Here is a 21380-nt window from a genome sequence, read left to right on the forward strand (position 1 = left end):
AAGGTCTTCCAGGTTCACTTGCACATGTGCTAATACAAAAAAAAAAAGAAAAGCAGAAGACAGAAGTTGGACTTGGTGTAAATAATGTAACTTTTAAATAATCAGTGAAATTTTTACTGTGCAAAACTGTTTCTCAATAACTGCAGACCTGATTTTTGTCTTCTGTAAAATATGGGCAGAGAATTTGAATTGAATTTGAACCCCATTTTTAAGGCAGAACTTATTTGTACGTTCTGCAGCTGTATAGAATGTTTGCCACCATATATAGATGAACATGGAGAAATAGGTCCCCTAGCAGGACCTTCATGTTCACGTACAATTTGTAGATGTAGACAAAACTAACTTACGAAAGTGCATGCCATATGTATTTGTACCACATTACAGCTTGAGCCTGTGATGTCTTGCATCTCTCTTCTTAGTTATGTTTAGTTGATGGATGTATTTTACCAAATGCATTCAAGTGTTAAAAAGCTTGTTGTTTTGGAACAAAAGAAACCTTACTGTTTAAAATGGATGTCTTCGTGCGTAGGAATTATGATGTCAAAGAATTCCTCAAATTGATTAGATGCATCAAATGAATGCTAACATCTGTCCTAAAAGCTTTCCTAAATCACTGGTAAGCTGATTCTTAAGACATAGAAGGGAGTTTGTTTGTCTGCTTTTATTTTTTGTTTTTATTTTCAGAATGGGTAAAAAAGTGAAGAAGGAAGTAGAGCCTCCACCCAAGGATGTGGTAAGTTTATAAACTGCTATGTGCTATAAAATAAACATTACACAATTATAGACCCAGCTCTACCATCCTTACATAGTTCCTTACTATGGAACTCACACACATTATTCTAAAAATGTCTTTTAAAGATGATTCTGTTTCTGCTTTTTTTGGACAGCATACAAACCAGAGTGACTGGGCATGTGTAGTTCTTTGTGAAGATTGTTGTCTTTGGCAAGCTGCGCAAGTAGTAATGTATGAAACAATCCAGGCTTCTTTTTGTTTGAAGAGCTATATTAGCTTTCCATTTGTAAAAATCAAAGGACAAAGCAGCAGAGACCTGAAATCTGCCCCTCTTTTGAACTGTGGAGACATTGCCTAGGATGAAAGAGTTAAAAGCCTAGATGAATCTGTGGAGTTTTTTACTGAATACAAAAGTTTTACAGATATTTTGAATTACAGTACTATGTGTTCTAGATCTTTTGCAAAGATATACAGTCTCTAGCAGCAGTTTAAGTTTTTCTGGTATCATTGGAAGTGCAACAGTGAGAAGTACTACAGCTGAAGCCAAATATGGAATAATTAGCTCTTTTGAGCCAAGAGTATTCAACTCTTGAAAATAAATAAATAAATAAGTGGAGTTTATAAGTCTGACAGTAGCTTATACACACTTTTTGAGATTTTCTGTAAAAAAAAAAAAGGTTCAAGATACAGGTTTAAAATCCTACTGGTTTATTCAGAAAGAAGTAGAAGAAATAAGACTGAAACGCTAAACAAAGTATAATACAAATTCTGCAACAGATAATGAGTAAGTTAATGAAGAATTGGGACCTCAGCTAATCCCAGAAAGAACACAAAATTAAATTCAAAGTTTACTATGTTGGTTTTTTTTAAAAGGTTTTATGTCTGTTAAGAGCAACGGTACTGCAAGATCTTTTTCAAAGGTCATAGAAAAGTCGATCAGCAAAATTTACATCATGATTTCATTATTTTAGATAAACATAAATAATTTTAACGAAGACAATGACAGAAGTCATTATGGCTGAACTCACATACCCAACGCCATGATGTCACTGAGGCTTAGCAGTTGTCACTTCTTGCACAACTGTTCTTTGGAAAGGTGAATATTACAAATGTAATTGAAAAGCTACAATCAATAATAAATCATTATAAAAGGAGACTTGAGATAAAACTTTAACATGAGAGAGTTAACCGATATAAAGACATTTCTAATTGGAATAACCCAAACAACAAGGAGGAGACACAAAGAAGGTACATGTGAATCAGACTAAAACAGACCTGAAGAATTAAAATTTTGCAATCTAAGAAAAAAATGAAAAGACACAATAATAGATTTATGGCAAACAGATAAGCTAACCCCCTCCAAAGTAATAAGAGACTATTTTAGTAAATATCTAGAAAATCAATTTAAACAGCATCACAGTTTCTAGATTCAGAAGCCACCATTTGAGTTTCTGGAGAAAAGTATAGTATAGCCTTCTACCTACTACAATAAACTGTGAATAATGTCAGACAAAATAATCAACGTTTGAAAAAAATAAACTTATGAAAGAGGTTAATAAAATAATTAAAACCAAAAACATTGGAAAGAGTGAACTCCAGATGGCATCTGCGGTTTTTGGCTTAGACACTTACCCTTATTGTACTTCAGGCTAGCATATCTCTTCTAGCAGCCCTATCAGGAAAAAATAACGGAATGTTGCATAGCAAAACAGTATTAAATATGAAAATAGATCCTTGATTAGTTCTTACTATCAACCAAGAAAATCTTCTAGCTGTGAGAATATTGTTAACACTGATCATGTAAAATCAATTTTCAAACCTTTAAATTTCACCTGGATATTTCAGATGGCAGGAAATGAGATGCAGACAAAATACCTGATATATTAGCTTTTATCTTCTGATTGATAAGCTGCTTATGAAAATGTCAAGTCCAAGAAAAGAAGCCTTGAGATAATGTGGACAGATTCATATAAGAGGGCTTTTGTGCATGTGGAATTCTCTGAGAATATATGATAGTGCAGATGACCACTGTTTTTTTATAGTTTTCTAGGAACAGGTGGAAAACACATATCCTAGACCAGCCACAGTTTATATGCTTCAGAGAGTATTCCTGAGGACCCTGTTTTCACCAACGTCCATTATTTATTTAATTTTTAACTATTATATGTTCTGAGGGCTGGTCTTCTCCAGAAAAAAAATACTCATTTGAGTTTCTTTCTCTATATGGATTACCTTAAGAGTATATTTCAGGCAGATAAAGTATGTTAGCTTTGACATAGGTCAATAGGAACTTTTCGTATGATATCTTCCCTAAGTTTGGTCTGGACAATATTACTGTTTGGTCATCAGTTAGGACACAGGCATTAGAAGGGAAGCTTAACGTTACCACTGGAGAAAGTACTGAGTCATTATGCATGAAAGAAAGCCGTAGTCCCTGAGTATTTTTGAAAATGGCTTCACTCACAACAGTCATGTTACAAGTGAAAGTTCCGAGGAACAGAAGTGGCACTGTCAACTCCTGAAATTCAGACTCCACAGAAACACCTTCTTTTGAGCAATCGATAAGCAACCTAAATATTAATTTGACTTCAGTAAGGCTTTCAACACTGTCTTTCATTACATCCTGATAGACAAACGGATGAAGTATGGATAAGATAAATAGACAACGAGGTGAATTGAAAACGAGCTGAGCTGCTGGGCTCAAAGAGTTGTGATCAGCAGCATGAAGCCCAGCTGGAGGCCAGTCACTACTATTGTGCCCAGGGGTTAACCTCTTCATTAGTGACCTGACTGATGGGACAGAGTGCATCCTCAGCAAGTTCACAGACGGTACGAAATTGCAAGGAGTGGTTGTTACACCGAATGGTTGTGCTGCCATTCAAAGGGACTTTGACAGACTAGGGAAATGGAGAAAATATGAATTTCGATAAGTTCATTAAGGGGAAGTGCAAAGTCCTGCACCTGGGTGAGTAATAACCAGTACAGACTGGTTGATGACCAGCCAGAAAGCAGCTTTGCAAGAAATGACCTGGTGGTCTGAGTGTACAGTAAGTTGAATATGCACTAGCAGTGTCCACTTGTGGCAAAGGAGGCCAACAACATCCCAGGGCACATTAAACAGTGTTGCCACAGCAGTTTCAGTGAGATGACTAAAGTCTTTCACTCAACTTTGGTGAGACCAAATCTGGAGTGCGATGTCCAATTCTGGGTTCCCCAGAAGAAGAGAGACGTGGACTCGCTGGAGTGAGTCTGGCAAAGGGCCACAAAGATGCCAAAAGACTTAGAACATTTGTCATGTGAGGAGAGGCTGAGAGCTGAAGAGTCTGTTCACTCCTGAGAGAAGGCTCGGAGGGGTCTTGTCAATGTGTACAAATACCTGGTGGGAGAGAGTGAAGAAGTCAGAGCCAGACTTCTCAGTGGTGCCCAATGAACATATGAGAGGCAAGAGGTACAAACCGCAACACAGGAGGTTCCATTTAAACATAAGTGGAGAAAAAAAAATTCTTTTGCTGACAGATGATGGAACATGGGTTCCCCAGCGAGGTTGTGAATGGAGTCTTCATCCATGGAGGTATTCAAAATCAGACTGTGCCTAGTCCTGAGCTCTAGTTGACCCTGCTTTGAGCTAGATGATCTCCAGAGGTGCATGTCGTTGTCAACTATTCAATGATTCAATGGAATATGTCAGTTTTGTATCGTTAGTATTGGAGATTATACTTGGACAGAAGTGAAATAGATAGCATGAGCAGGTATATGTTAACTCCATTTTTTTCTAGGCAAAAGATAAGGGATTGAGGATTATGAAAGATATTAGTAATTCTTCTAAAGAGTCTGTGAAAGCTGTAAGGATAAAGCAGACCTTTAGTCATTTAGTTCAGAAGGGGCTTTTAAAGGATCTTTAAAAAAACAATAGAATGATTAAACAATAGAATAATAGGAGATAGATACATCCTTCAAAAAGTGGGATTTGCATCTAAATGGGAAAGCAAAACAGAAGAAACTTAAGCTCACAAATGAAAAGCAAAAGCACAATGACACGATGCACCAAAATATTTTGGGAGAGATCCATACAAAACCTCGCAGTAAAGCTTTTCCAAAATCGCAAGAAGCTTCTTAGAGGGGGACTACTGGGTGATTAAAGTCATAAACAAAAAGAAAAAGTAATTCTTTGTCAAGAAAAAAAAGCTGTGCAGCAAATAACTGAAATTAATGTGAATGAATTGTTCTAACTGTAAAATGACTAGAATATGAAATTGAGGTCCTCTTTCTTATGGTATTTAATGTGTACCCTTTGTACTAGAGGAGTGGAGAGCAGGAAAATTCATTTTCAGAAAGAAATACATTAGTAATTACAGGGCAGAAAGTTTGTCTACCACACAGGGTTAGTTAGTAGAACAGATTGCCCCCCCCCTCAGAAAAAAATTATATATATATATCTATATAGTTGCATGGGTAAATATGATAGTAATGGGAACCCATATTGCTTGTGTAGAGGAAAGCTTTGTCTCAGAAATCTATTTGAATTCTGTAGAGGGAGGAGTCAGTGTGCAAGTGGATCATGGTGGTCTGGTTGACACAGTTATTTAGATTTTTTTATTCACATAAACACTGACAGGTAAAAAGAAAGTCCTTCCCTGGCTACAACATCTGGTTAACAAAATAGAAAGCTAAGGTTAGAAAACAAAACACTGTTCTGGTTTCTTAATGAAAGAAGTTGCCAGTGGACTGTCATCGGGTTTTGTTCTGCAATCTGTGCCATCCAGCCTCTCAGCATTCACATGGATTCTTTCATGAAAATGGCAGCCAGTACTAAGTAGGTGAAAAATGAATAAATACGGTATTTCAAATTACAGAAAATAAAAGGCAAAACACCATATGACTAACAAATGCATGATACCTGTGTATGTTGAGTGCCATTAACAGTTCTGATTTTTCCATATCAAGAAAGGTACAGTTGAACTCTAAAAGTACTGAAAAAGACGACAAGAATAATCAGAGTGACTTCTGTATCAGGAAAGATCAAAGAGAGTAGGTTTCTTCATTCCTAAAAGGAAATGACTCTAAAGATGAATATCATAGATGCTTACAAAAATGTGAACATACAGAGAGGGGTGTTATTCATTTCATTGTTCCTCCACAGTGAATGAATTGTGGAGGACAAATAAAGCTGTCAGATGATATTTTTAAAACAAAGAAAAGGCACAACTATTTGTCTAAGACTTAAACTCTGATACTTGTGTCTCAGAGTATTAAGGGTGGCCTAAATACAAATGGCTTCAAAACAATTTACCAGATAAACTGGTGGAAAATTTTTCTTTGACTTTTTGGACACAGATAGATAAAATCACTAGCTCACCAGCTCTCTCTAGATTACAGAGTGCTGGAATCTGGGGGGGAATGTAAGTAAAGTTTAATAGTCTGCTTGCCCATGTGTTATAAGCCTGTCTCAGAGACAGGATGCTGGGCTAGATGGACCTTTAGTCTGACTGAAAACAAATATTATATTGCCTTCAATTTAGCATTTCAACTGAGTGAAGTTGATGGAAGGAAAAAAACCACTCTGCAATTTCTAATGGCTTCAAAGTCAAATGCACACAAACACCATGATCAGAGCTACAGTTTTTGAATTACAGCATTTTTTTCTCCCTTTCATTTGCTTTTTTCTCAGTACAAATCAAGTGCTGGGAATGTTGTTGCTTATAATCCAGATACGTGTGTTTATTTAATTCAATGTCATATGTCACTTCAGGCATATTGTTCTAGCATTTAGGTTGTCCTGTATGTGTCATTCAAGAAAGAGCCTGCAATGATGTATGAAGATTTAGGAGCAAGTTGTGATAGCAAAAAAGGGAACTCTAGCTATGCTGCCATTATGATAAGGAAAGGTCACATCCATTTCTATGATGTTTTTGACTGAGAATGTTACTTCCAGCAAATCACTGGCCTGCTCAGGCTGCTGACTTCTTAAATGTATATAAATATTGGTGACTCTTCTTATTGTGTTTTCAGCCAAAAGTGATTCGAACAGGAAGGTGCCTGTTGCATATTTCACAGAGTAGTAGTAAATCAAGTATGTATAGAAATGGGTAGAGATTAGACCAATTTCACTCTGCTCATAAGCTAACTTGTGATTAAAGTCTAGGAATTATCAGTGAATTGTAGTTTATACAATTACCTGTGAACATGAGAGGCAAAGAAAATGGAGCAACATAATAGCATTTTTGTTATTAGATCAATGTAAATAAATAACTGAGGTTTAAAACTCTTATTTCATATTTCATTTCTTATTAACCTTTATCTGAGATCAATCTCCGTGTTTGATTTATGTTTCTCTGAAGCACTAACGTCCTTTACTAAAAATTACTGTTTCATCCCATTGCCACGTGTTTGGCCAGACTCAGCCCTGCAGATGCCAATGAAGTTTCTACAGGGTTGGATTTGACTCTGCCTCTCTATATATCACCTTTCATTCAAAGCCTAATGTAATTAAAATGTCTGCAATTGCTTGGGACAGCTATTAGGAATCCATTTTGAATTGCTGTAGAGAAAATGTAGATTGTAATTTATTCTTTTATTATTTATATTTTTACCTTATAGCAGAATGTATTATTGATGGAGCCCTACAGCCAATAGGGATAAAGAACATTTTCAGGGTTGTGTGGAAGGAGGACATAGGAGGTGTGGAAAGTGTTCTGATCTGCTGCAGGGTCTTTTGTGGATGTCCAGGTCATTGCTTCAGAACACGAGGTGGGCTGTACCAGAGGTGTACCCCTGTGGAGCAGCTGCAAGGAAACGGAAAATTGTAGTCAGGAAAAACCTTTCACTAGAATAAAAAAGTGCTCTAACAAGCTTATATTCCATACCTACATAAGGATTATTGACAATGTATCTTTGTTGGTCATAGAGGAGTAATCAGCCAAGCTGAACAAACATGACTTTAGCATCAAAGGGTTATCATCTGTTTGGTCTCTTTTAGCTGTTTTCTTGTGTCAGAAGGAAGTTCTGTTCCACAGGTTTAACAATATCCATGTGAGCTGCAATTTACAGGTAGAGTGTACCCATACTGATAAAGCAGTAAGAGTTTAGACATCATCCAAATTTTCTCTACTAATGAAAAATCTAAATGCACAATTTCAATCTAGATGTGTCGACACAATTTTCCCCCTTTTGTACAGAAGAGCAGAGCTACCTGCTCACGAAGGGAGGTGCATGCTGGCTGCAGCCCATAAGGAACGGTCGGTCATAAATGGTTTCCTTTTCTCCCTGCCAAAGTCTTTTATTTTTTTTTTATCTATCTTGCTGTGTGCTATATACTAAAAGTCCTCAATTTGCAAAAGATTTGGAAGGTAGCATGTGTACATCTGGGTTTGGTTAATGACTCTGCCACATCTGTTAGTATTCATATAATACTAATGGTAATCATTTAAATTTACAGTATGTAAGAATCTGAACTTGTTACCTGAAGCATCATGACCTGTTTACAAGCTGAAGTACAAATATGTATTTTGAATAACATCTCTTCTATTTGTCATTGTTTCAAAGGAGTGGGTTCAGTAATAGGCTAGAATGGACTCAAACACCTTTTTTCCCAGAAAAGTGTTATGTCTCTGCTTACATCCTAGTGCTTACCTGAAGGATCATGTTCTCTTCCTCCAAGGAACACGTGTGCAGAAGTAGAGATGTGTGAGGCTGGCTGAAGGGAGTTCCAGGCATCTGTTAATTCTCCTATATGCCTCTCATATGGCTAGGGTGAATCAGTAAAGAAAGTTGTTGGAATAACCCGAACTTTTTGCCTCCTTACAATGTAAAAAGAAGATTCCCAAATACATTCCTTTGTTTTAGGCCCATCATTAAGATGTAACTTGGACCACCGTGCCACTGTTTGGTTTAAATCTTGTTGCCAAGTCATTACTGAGTACAATGACTTCTGGTGCAATAAGATGATTATAGAAAAGGAGCTTTGTTCCACAAGTTGTCCCTTGCCTCCAGCTTGTCTCAACAAGCATGAAGTTGGACAGGTCTTCAGGTTTTCAGACCTGCTTGAAGGTAGGGAGAGCAGTTAAACACATTAGCCAAGCAACCTCTGAGCTGTTAGGGAAACCTGGATCTTGATCTTGCAGACTTAATTTGTGTGATGTGCCTTGTAGAAGAGGATGAAAATATTTGGATTTAAGAACCTACCAAAAATAAGGATTTAGAAGTCCATATCATATTTTGCCTTATTTCGGAACAAGTCTGGGTGAGCTGAAAAAAACCTTCATTTTTCTTCATTTTCCTTCTAGCACACTCATAACTTTGTTGAAGATTTGCTCCAAACAATTTCCTTGATTGACAAGTGACATGTATATATATCCATGCCCTTGATATTCAGCAACATGTGCTTCTAATGTAGCTATTAAAATGTTTTAAAATGAAGTAAAACAAATTATAGACATTTTAAGATACACACAACATAAATATACATTGTAATAGTATATTGCTATCCTAAATGATTGATGAGCTGTATTTTAAAGATAGATACACTGATATTGAGTGATTCTGCACTCCAGTATCTAGTAGCTTCTGTATGCAAAACAGATATTCTATAGGTCTAAAGCATTGGGACATATGAGAGTTTTTGCATATATAAATCTGTATTTTAAATCCAAATTAGCTTAAAACTTTTTAATGGGTAAATTTCTTGGAAATGCTTGAGTTGTGCTAAAGAACAAAAAGCTTTTTCAGAAGAGTTCCTTTTCTCAAGAGATGTTATTCCTAAAGTCTATCAAGAAGGTGAAAGCAGACAGATTTGTTGGATTTTTTTTTTTTGTATGAGAGAGATCAGAAATGGAAATGAACACTGCATCATTTCTAGCTCACTGAGCATGGATTATCATAGAAATACTTCAGCTAGTATACAGGATCGTGATAAACTAGTGTTTGACAAGTGAACTGAGTTGCTGAAGGCAAAGGAAGGGTCATTTATTTTTTAAAAATCCCATCAAATGGTAGTGCCACGGAATAACCAAATCCTATTCCTTATACAACATACAAGTTCATAGTTTCTGTGCACAGCAGCTCATAAAATATCTCATCCCATGTTTGATTCGGAAGCTGCAGGATGCTCTTTCACGTGTAACAGAGTTAAATAGTCTGTTGCCTTCAAAACTTCCTGGATGTACAGTGAACTGTCAAGTTTTTTCCAAAATCTTCATACTAGATGAAATCATGATTGTATTAAGTCAATTATTCTTTCTTACTTTTCAACATCTCAAATTGTTATTGAAAACTGAATTTCTTCAAGTAAATAACAACTTGTTAATATTTCTAATTCATTGTAGATCTCAAATTTGTGGTTTTTTTTTGTTTTTTGTTTTTTTAAATGTAGTATGGGAGTCTATTGCAGCGCACAGTAAGGCTCAGTATAAATAAGCTTTTCTTCCTTTTTTTTTTTTTTTTTTCCTAGTTTGATCCTCTATTGATTGAAAGCAAAACAGCAGCAACGGTCGTGCTAATGCTTAGTTCACCTGAAGAGGAAGTTTTGGCCAAAGCATGTGATGCTATATATAAATTTGCATCAAAAGGTTAGTCCTTTTGCAATAAGCTTTCCTTTGACTTGCTTATGTTTTGATAGTCGTTCAGAATTTTTTAGTTTCCTAGCAATAAAGTCTTCATTTCATTTAAAAAAACCTCTGTCAAGATTTTGTGTTGTGTTTTTTTTTCCTGAAATATCTGTCACTCCTGTATTTGAAGTTATAAAAAACTCCTTTGATTTACATGTAGATTTTTAGCATTTTATTGTAGAAAATTATATTATCTTTTCAATAGAGCTTGGTTTAGATATAACCCGTACCTGTTTCGTTAGGAGCAACAGACGTGCATCTGGGAAAAGATTCCTTGTTTCAAGGCTCTTATATCTCAGTGAGCTGTCTACTGTGAATGAAAATTACTTTTTAGCCTGCTTCTGTTACTTTTGCATATATCCATATGACAGTACTGGGACAGATGATTTACTGGAGATCTCTCAGCCTCCTTTATCAAGCTTATTTCTGTATGTATTGGGAATCTAACAAGCCTCCAAGATTCCACATGTTCCAAAGGTCCTTGCATTATATATAACCAAGCATCATATTCTGGGTGCCCAGTAGACAACTGTTTAAGAAAGGTTCAAAATGATGTAGCACATAATTTGCTGAGTTTCCTACTTGTTCATCATTTCCGAAGTTGCCTACTCATGCAATGCCAGCCACTCAAATCGGTATACATTGGTAGAATTTTTGGTATAGTTAATCTTCTTTATATATAAGTTTCCATTTATTTTATTTTCTTAAAAAATGTATTCATATGCTGATTATTGTGGTGATGGCAATTATCAACACAGCTGAATTTATGAGAGGAAATCTGAAGGCTCTGACAGTTGGTTAGGAATCCCTAGATTTTGGAAGATGTTTACATTCAGCCGACAGTGGCAAACTTGGCTGAGGACATGCAACCAAATTTTTAGTATGTAAAGAGAGAATTTGAAATGTTGGGAAGCAGCTACGAACTGCGTACCATAAACGCTTGCTGGCTTCTTCCCTGCTGTCCACAGTAACCTATGGTATGCTGCAAGAGGATGGAAATTTAATTTTTCTGTGTCTTCTAAATGAACAGTCATTTCAATTGTTCATGTAGAAATTATTGTATTCTTTGTGAAGACTTGACCATAATTTTCCAATGTGGCAAAAAAGAAGGGTTGTTTTCACATTGAAATTAGTTTATTTCTTAAATCATGTTAGTAATTTAAGTTCCATCCCTCAATAAAAGTTAGTTCTTGTGTTTTAATTGTGTTTTGGCTTGAGAATGAGCACAGTTCTCCAGTTTCTTCTCACACTGCTGTCTTGTAGCCAGGAAGGATAGGCAGCTTTTCCCACAGTTCATTGTAAAATTAATTACAAAAGTAGTGTGGGAACTGAAAATAGGAGTAGGGTTTGTTGTTGTTTTGTTTTGTTTTGTTTTTTTGAGCAGGGAACAGAAGGCTGTAATCATACAAAACATGCCTGTTGGTAAAAATCTCAGGTTAGATTTAATGAGCCAAATCCTGGTAGTTGCTTTAGGAAAGTAAATTTAGGATGCAAGAAAACAGGAAAATAAAATGAGGTTCATAACAATATCAGTCACCTGTACTTAACCAAATAGGAAGCTATCCTTTGTACTATTGTGGTAGTCTCTAATAAATGAGTTGGCTGTCCAACAGACAGAAGCATCCTTTGCTTTAAAAATACTAATTAATCCTAGAGAACTGATACACAAATCCTAAGGAAATGTTAATGTGTAATGTTGTTAAAGACTAGCCACTGTGCACATTAAGAAGGCATACTTTAGTTTGAATAGTCAACTTTAGTACTGGAACTTCTGGCTTCTGAATACTTTTTCTTTTTTTAACGTTTCTTAAAGTAATTATTTTTATCGTGTGTGTGTGTATATATATGTATATATATATATAATATATAGATTGAGATGAACCCTGTTGTAACCAGTAGCTTTATCCAAAAACAGTTTAAAAGACATATCAGAGACATATCCAAAAACAAGTTAAAAGAATCAATGACCCTTGATAACATGATGATGACAAATCAGCCTATATCCTTCCCCACCACTTGGCACAGGACTGACAGGTTCTTCCTTACTTCTCTTCAGAGGCGTATGGGATCATCCTTTCCCCTGGTGATCTGTTGTGTAGTAATATGTTATCCATACAGTTACCGTGCCAGTGAAATGCCTACCTTTCAGGGCAATTGTTTTGGATTATCTGTAAACTCAGTTAGCAGTGGGTGTCACCACATCTCTTACCTGGTTCCCAGGTAAGTTCGTGTTCCCAGGTAGCACCAAGGGCCAACTGCTCCACAAGGGATGGGAACCAGCAGTCAGGGTGACAGCAGAGCAGGTGAGGGACCATGACCTCAGGGGCAAGAGCACAGCCCCACGCTGCCTGAGCAAGGAGAGCAGAACAGGTCCCGTGATGGTAAGAGCAAGGCTTTTTCCTGCTCTGTCTTGAACAGGAGTTCCCAGGGTCCTGTCCAGTCTTTTTTTTTTCCTTTGTTTCTGTGGTCTGGTAAAAAATGGTAGCTATTTTACTTTGTTATATTAGAACTATGAGCTTGTTACATTTCTTACTTTTAACCTAATTACTCTTTAGGTGATGAAAACAAAGTGACACTTCTTGGTCTTGGAGCAGTGGAACGTCTGTATAAACTCATCTCACATGAAGATCCAATTGTACGCAGAAATGCCATCATGGTATTTGGTATCATGGCTTCTAATCGTAAGAGTCTCAATTTTTTAACATTTTTCAGTGTGTGTGGTTGTGGTCGTCAAAGCAATAGGTGGCTCGTGATTTATTTTTTTTTGGTATATTAGTGACTCAAAACAAAGGAACTAGTTTTGCTAGAGAGAACTCAACTGATTTGGGGAAAAAAAAGAATACAAGAGAAGTGAATTTTCCTCCAGTCATTAGTTTTGTTTTGACAGGGACAAATTGAAAGAGTTTAGTACTGGAATTCTCTATCAGAGAAAGCCGGACTACATAAGATGCCCAACAAATGTTGAAATGACACACTCTCCTCTTTTACAAAAATTGGAAGAGAAGGATAAAGTGGTATATATCATGTACATGAAAAAAGGTGTGGTTAAATATCAGTTTATGCACATTTACACAGCTTCTTTGGCAGGTCAGTGCTGCTGTGTAGGTATTTGTTACTTGTATCTGAGCTAGTGATATTCAACCTATCCTGAATATCTCTCAGAGACATTTCAGTCATGGCAAGCCAGTGTATCTTGTGTAGCCATTACCAATGTTAGATGAGTTAACCACAGTATATGCAGATTTTCTTGTACCTTTTTCTAAAGTGAGTATGTATGACATCCGTGCTGGGTAGCTGAGTGCCAGATGATCAAGCCTCAGTAAGCAGAGTGTAAGCATACCTGAAGAAGATGAAAACCTAAGTGACATAAGGTTGAGTTTCAGTGGCAGTTATTTTAGCATCGCTTTGTAAACTTATACCCAATCAATATAATGAATCAGGTCTTATTTTGGAAGATGATCTGCCCAGTTGTCTTTCATGATGATATCCTAACCACTATTTATATCTTTTACCAACTGCTATCTGCTTTTCATGTTGCATTAGATCTTATGCTCTTTAACTTACTTTCAACTCCATGCTAACCTACAGTTATTCCCTTCAGACCTTGGCTTCCTGCACAAACATGGATTTGCATGGCTGAAGATCTTCCACTTATATTCACATATATATATATTTTTTTTTTATAAGTACATTTTTCATGTACCATTTCTCTTACATTTCAGCACTGCAATGTGTTGATAGTAACAACACAGCTCTGTAAGATCACATGAAGTCTGTCCCAAATGTTTTTTGTTTGTTCTGTCTAGTGGTTGTAGTTTGGCTAGTTTGCCATTAACAAGAAAAATGCTTCTGAAAGTCTTTCTTGTGATTTTAATAAGACCTGTATAATTAATGTTTTCAATTTGCAAAGTGGGCTCTGTTATCAGAAAATTAGAAAGTGAAGGCTTGAAAATTAAATAAAGGGAGGATTGGTTTTAGTTTGATTATTTTAAGTACAAATAGTTTTAACAGTTGGAGTATGACTTCTTTGACAACTAAAACTGTGCAACATGCAATAAGAACCTACTAGAGACAAGTATTTTGAATGAAGTTTCAATGAAGTATAGAGAAAATTTCTATTTATGAAATGGCAAAGAATGTTGTCTTGTACTTGAAAATCTTCTGTACATTTTCTGGGCCCGTTATGATCTTGGTATAACTTAGTCAATTCTTTTTGGCACTCAGAGAGTAACCTTAAGTACATTCCCCTTGGAGCAGAATCTGTTTCTTTACCCAGTCCAGCTTGCCAAATAAAAGACTTCATGTGTGCATTTATTTCATTGTAGATGATGTCAAGAAGTTACTGAGAGAACTGGATGTCACAAATGCACTTTTATCCCACCTGGTGCCAGAAGGTAGCTTACAATATTCCTTGTGCAAAAATACTCTCAAAAATAATTTTCTATTGTCATTTGATCAGACAATTTAATAAAACCCTTCGTGTAACTTATGATTTTTCATAATATATGTTAAATAGGTAATCACTTGTATAGCTCATTTTTTCACTGAGTAATGTTTTATGCTGTACAGATGGAGCAACATGTTTATGAAGAAATAAGGTATGATTAACAGCTAATGTTTATTTACTTTCAAAAATGTTTTAAACCACCAGATTAGTGAGCATATACTGTGCTGAATAAACTTGATCAAAATATTTCTTCTTTTTTTTTCTCCTATAGAAGATGTGGTTATTCATGAATTTGCTACTCTGTGTCTGGCACAAATGGCTGTTGAATATACTACTAAAGTACAAATATTTGAGCAAGGTGGATTAGAACCACTTATCAGACTACTAGATAGTCCTGATCCTGATGTTAAGAAGAATTCAGTTGAATGTATCTATCTCCTGGTACAGGTGAAGTTTACTCTTGTTTTAAATTACAGAGACAGATAAACATTCTCAATGGGGTTAATAATTTTAAAATATTTGCTTCCTTTACTCTTCAGCACTTATCAATGTATTTGAAAACATTAGATGTCACACCTGGAACAGATTGCCCAGAGAAGCTGTGGATGCCCCATCCCTGGAGGTGTTCAAGGCCAGGCTGGATGGGGCTTTGGGCAACCTGGTCTGGTGGGAGGTGTCCCTGCCCATGGCAGGGGGTTGGGACTGGATGTTCCTAAAGATCCCTTCCAACCCAAACCATTCCATAATTCTATGATTAACTGAATATCGCTGAGTTGACTGTACTTCTATTCAACTTAATGCAATTATCCGTGCGGTACGGCAGTGTGAGACCAGAATTGGATTCAGATGCGTTTTAAATTAAGTAGGAATATGTTTTCTTATTTGGAAAATATTAGTCTTGGTAATGAGAGTTATAACCTGTGTATCTAAAAGGCTGGAATAATTCTAGAACTATAGTAGTAATTGCATTGTGCCTTGTCTTGGCCAGCAAGTCCATAGTCCCAGTTTTTGACCGTCTTCCTAATGATAGGTGACTGCTGTCAACAGCTACTTTCCATACTGAAGGAATAGATTTGTTATTGGCTACTTTCACACTAAGCACTATTGTCATCCATATGCTGCTTAGCAAAAGAATGGTGCATTTGTATGTCAGTTCTCTTCCAAGGCTTAAGCGAATCAATTCAGTAATGAATTCAGTTTATAACTCTATCTCTTTTGGGGCATCAGAGCATGTCTATTCAGAATCACATTTTACTCTTTCTCCTCTTTTACTATCTCGCTGTCTTTGTTGCAGGGTATATCTGGATAACTGCACCTGGTGCTTGCTTATATTGATAAGGATAATTGCATGCTGCACATGTGCAATAAGCTATTTAAAAGCAAATTGTAATTTATTTATATTTTTTTCTATTTTAATATAATCTACTACTGTCTTTTTATTAAGCAGTATATACATTGTTTAAAGTTGAAAATTTTAATCATTATTTTATAATTACTGAAACAAAAGAAGAAGTAACCAGGCAACCACGGTGTGCTGTTAAAACTATTTTCTCCCCCACTGAGATGAGTAAAAATGATGAAACAAAATTTTTAAAACTTTCTCAAAAAATGTGTGTATTGAGACAAACATGGCAAAACCAAGAGTAAACAGACTTCTTTAACCAGAGCTAGATACTGTAGGGTATACCTCACTAATGCAAAAAATTTGTATTTTAAGGTTAGGGGGGAGGTTGATCATACTCAGTTTGATTCTTAGCTAAGAAAAATGAAATCTTCAGAAATTGATGTTCCTGTGTATTGGCTCATTTTTGTATGTTTGAAATCAGATTTTTGGTGTTCTTTCTGTAAAGTTAGGAATTGCTGTACTGCTGTATTTTCTATCACTAACATTCTTTGTCGAATGTTTTGCTACAGGATTTTCAAAGCCGTGCTGCAGTTTGCGAACTGAATGTAATTCCACCCTTGCTGGAACTACTGAAATCTGAATATCCAGTTATTCAGTTGTTAGCCCTTAAAACCTTGGAAGTAATTAGCAGAGACAGAGGAACCAGGATAATACTGGGAGAAAATCAAGGCTTAGATTGTCTTCTGAAGATACTGGAAACCAATGTACAGTTTACTTGCCTTAAGAATTTTTCGTTCTTGCCGCTAATGTTTGTATGACTAATGAGAAATATTGTTTGTGTTATAGAAGAGTGGTAACAGAAGAAATAGCTCCTTACTTGGAGCTAACTCTGATAGAAACAGGATAAGCTAGGATACCTAATTCAGCAGAAGAGGTAGCAAAGGGATTAAAATCAAATGTTTACATTTGTTTTATTGCATTGTCACCATATTGTTTTGCATTTGCCGTCCATTTCTCAAACTACTGTAAATGTAAGAAACATTCACCATGTATCTTTTTATATTATGTTTTCCCAAAAATTTTTATTAGATGGTGAACTCTGGTACTGGTTCACAGTTTGAATACTGATCTTGTTTTCTGAATTTCCTTTGATATTCATGGCTTTAAATATAATTTCCTACCTTGGGAATTTCATTGTTTATGTTATTATGAGACTCACTTTAGTGCTTCTTGACTTCAGATGTCACCTAGGGAAATATAATGCATAGAGAAATTTGTGATATTTTTGAAATTCTAAGATGACAGGTCCTTTCTGAATACCTGCCTAACACATTCAGATATAAATGAGACACTTTATTTTTTTCTTTTTTTAATTGTTTTTAGTAAGTTGTGTTCAGTCCTAAGGCACATCAAGGAAAGTATGCGACTAATATAAATATGAAAATATGTATTTTGTAATATAAACAAAATGTCCTAAAGAAAGTTATAACCATTATCCTACAAAGTTAAAAGCCTGAGATATTTTAATCCCGATTTTAAGGTTGTTTTTGTATGGGCTTTTTTCCTTTTTAGGAATTTAACGATCTACATGTGGAAGCTCTTGCTGTGTTGGGAAATTGTCTTGAAGATGTGCATGCTATGCAATTGATTCAGCAGACAGGAGGCCTTAAAAAGCTACTTTCATTTGTAGGAGACTCTACTGTTCCTGATATTCAGAAGAATGCAGCAAAGGCAATTGCCAAAGCAGCTTATGATTGTATGTGACTTTTTAAAAATCTGTGTATGTGAATTTGTTTGTGAAGTAAATTTTCATCCAGAATGAGGCTGTCTTATCTGGTTGAGGATAGTACTTGTGTTGAGGAAAACATTGGCAAGAAAGAATTACAATGATGAATCTTGGCAATCAGAGCACAATTGGGAAATACATGTATATGAATAGTTTAAGATTTTGCCTTAACTTATTTTTAAATATAATAGATTCTTACAAAATGCTGACTTCCTGAAGAAAAACAGCCCTCTGAAAATATGACCTTTTAATTTTGTTTATTGATGCCAGGTAACTACCATCTTAAACTGTCACCTCTGCTGGCACAATTTCTCATCAATATCAGTTAAGACTTAATCAGAAGCTTAGTTCCTTTTGCATACAACTGCTCATCTAAATGTCAGGCAATTTCAAATACAAATTCCTTTAACAGGGACATGAAAAAAGCCTTTCAAATGGCTTGCAGATTAATATTCCCAGTGGAGTTAAATAGTTTCATTGTCATCTTTTTATAATTATTCATCCTATGGTTCTTTTTATAGACTTTTCTATAATTCACCAAGGAATTCTGAATTAGGCAGAACATACTCATCACTTTTGCCCACGAGGATGATCTTTAAATAAATCTACATTTGAAATTCCTTCCATACATTGGTTTCTGAGTTGCAACATATGCCTAGTACTGCTATATAACCAAATGCAATGTAAGAAATAATATACTTCTGTCTATAGAAGATTTTGATTCTGTTGAGGGGTTTTGATGACAGTAACTATGACAGCAGAGCTTAAATATTTTGTTCATATTTCTGTCATCTCATGGTTGAGTCATGTCTTTAATTTAGGTTTATTTTACAAATATGCTGTCTAATTTAATGCATGGCTAAAACAATCTATCCTTCCTACAGTATTTCAGACCTCCTTTCTTCTTTCCCCGTTTTATCTTTCTACTTCTTTTCTCACTTCCTTAGTTTGACTTTCTATTTGTAATTATTTTGTTTGTAAATGATATATTAAAATAATAGAATCTACCTTTCCTAGTATTCTGTGTTTCTGTATGCTTTTATCATTCTGTGTTGGAAGCTTTGCAAATCACAGAAAATTATTTTCATTTATGTTTAGATATCAGAGCTGGAAGGAACCTTCTTATGCCAGTGTTTTCTTTGTGTATTTTTCCTGCATTGTTATTTTATTATGCTACTTAGGACTGTCAGTATCATTTTTATAGTCCTGTGACAGGCTTGTAAGTAGTATGCTAAGTAGATTTATATTTGCTCCTACTACTTTCTATTGCATCTTCATCCTTTTTCATATTTATTTTCAAATAAGCATAGCCTGCTTTCCCTCTTTCACTCCTTTTTTCAGTTTTGTGACCTAATATTTTAGCAGCTGTTAGTAGAAGCATGTCTGAACACAACATTTGTAAAGCGCGGTGGCAAGAAGTACACGTAATATATTGCAGTACGGCATATGATCTTATATCATTGAATGTTACCATCAGTGAAGATGCATCTTCTTGTCATATATCTTTACAAATGGAGTCAATGTGGTTTCATTATAAAGGTTTGCTCTCTTCTTCAGCCTATGACAGTTGGTATGGATGGAGCAAGATGGGGAAAATAGATCAGAAGATTTAAAATATTTGCTCCCAAGCTGTAGAATTTTGGTGACAACCAGTTAGATAAAGGGCAACGTGTTGTTGTGGTGCAGTAGAAACACAGTCCAGGTGCTGCTCAGCATGGCCCCCAGAAGTACTGAATTTATTACACATACCAAGAGCTACTGGTCTAAAGTCAGGCTTCCAGTGGAAAGAGAAGTGGCGTTGGGGCCATTTTAAGGAATAGTCCAAAGGCAATGAGATAACAGAAATATTTGCCACGACATGCAGTTGTTGTTGTTGTTTTTTGTTTTGTTTTGTTTTGTTCTGTTTGGATCCTGGTTGTAAATACACCAAACAGCCTGTTGTGGTGGTTTTATCCAGCTGGGCCTCTGAGCTCCACCACAACTGCTCTCTCACTCCCCCTCCTTGGAAGAAGAGGAGGAGAAGAAAGTACACTGGGAAGAAAAGAAAAGGCTCATGGGTTGAGATAAGGATAATTTAATTAAAGGGAAAAGGAAGGGGGGGGGGGTAGAAAAAAAAAGCAAAGGCCATATAGAAGCACAGAGAGAGGGGAAAAAATATTCTCTACTTCCCATCAATGAGCAATATTCAGGCATGTGCTGGGAAGCAGGGTCTCGGTATGTGGACTGGCTGTTTGGGAGGACAGACGTCTTCATAATGAGAGCCCCCCTTTTCCCACCTTTTATTGTTGAGTGTGACACCGTATATCCCTTCGATCAGTTTAGGTCAGCTGCCCTGGTGATGTCCCCTCCCCAGCTCTTGCCCACCCCCAGCCTACTGGTTTTTGGGGGTTTGGAGGGAGTCCTGATGCTGTGCCAGTATTGTGCAGCAATAGACACAACATTGCTGTGGTATCAGTGCTGTTCTAGCTACAAGCTACTGCAGGGAAAGTTAACTCCATCCCAGCCAGACCAGTAATCCTGTCCAAACTGCAACTCTAATGCTTACTATGCCAATACCTGACTCTGTGTAAGTCCAATATAACACAACACAGCCTGAAGTTCTTATATGGCTTTTCATTAAATTTGCAATAGCCATAAGGTCGCCCACATTCGTCAGGTTTGATAATCATGGTTGTATTTTATGAACATTTCCTGCATGCATAGGAAAAAAGTATTGTATTTCCTTAAATGAAATATTCTACTTCTGCTATGATAGAACGTGTATGTCTTTTTTAATCCTGTTAGGCAGGTATACTGCAGTGTCTGTTTTTGAAATGATTACTGTTTTTTTTCGTGATGTTATCATGACAAACAGTTTTGTTTTATGCCCCTCTGAGCCCTTTAGAAAGGACTCCAGTAACTTTTTGTTGTTGTTTTATGTTATAAGACAAACTTAACCCTTAAGAGCTATTCTCAATATCAGAATAACTTGTGTGGCACAAACACTATATTCAATTTTAAATAGCATCTTCAGGATGCTACTCTATTCAAGTAAGTTAAAATTGATCAAATTTCTGTAATCATTATCCTTTTGACACTGGAAATCTGTTTTGTTCTGTAACATAATTTTGAATTTAATATATTAATCTATCAGTAGTTCTATTAGTGTTGAATTTTATTGTGATTCCTTCCTTGCACAGCAAGTAATGCAATCACCTCAGAATGCAAAATATAATTTAAAGCTGTCAATTTTTGAATATCTGTGAGTGGATTATCCTGACTGTTGTTTAAGGAGGGCCTGACTTTCCTCTGCCAATACTAGATGCACCACAACAGCAAAATGCTGTGGAATGGAATGTATATGGAGAAAGTGATGATCATGCTCACTCAAGTTTGGCTTCGCTCTGCCAAAATTCTGGATTCAAGCTCTCTGAGTTCTTTACATGTATCTAAATGCAAATCTTTTCAAAAGAGAGCATACTAAATAT

General features: G+C 36.0%; 1 protein-coding gene across 10 annotated transcripts in view; it reads left to right on the top strand.

Annotated features, from left to right (window-relative positions):
* The window catches only part of ARMC3 (armadillo repeat containing 3), a 63575-nt gene that overhangs the window by 9121 nt on the left and 33074 nt on the right, over positions 1–21380 (top strand). For 9 of the 10 annotated variants that reach the window (XM_083827600.1, XM_083827602.1, XM_083827603.1 and 6 more), the window contains 7 exons: positions 685–733; positions 10179–10296; positions 12891–13016; positions 14661–14729; positions 15054–15229; positions 16697–16891; positions 17700–17883. In XM_083827600.1, coding sequence (XP_083683726.1) covers positions 686–733; positions 10179–10296; positions 12891–13016; positions 14661–14729; positions 15054–15229; positions 16697–16891; positions 17700–17883 — 916 coding nt within the window. In that variant the 5' untranslated portion in view covers position 685. The remainder of the gene's footprint in view (positions 1–684; positions 734–10178; positions 10297–12890; positions 13017–14660; positions 14730–15053; positions 15230–16696; positions 16892–17699; positions 17884–21380) is intronic. The other variant, XM_083827608.1, reaches the window with a different exon arrangement.

This window comes from Anser anser, assembly GCF_964211835.1.
Source record: "Anser anser genome assembly, chromosome: 2".
In the NCBI taxonomy this organism is placed as follows: Eukaryota; Metazoa; Chordata; class Aves; order Anseriformes; family Anatidae; genus Anser; species Anser anser.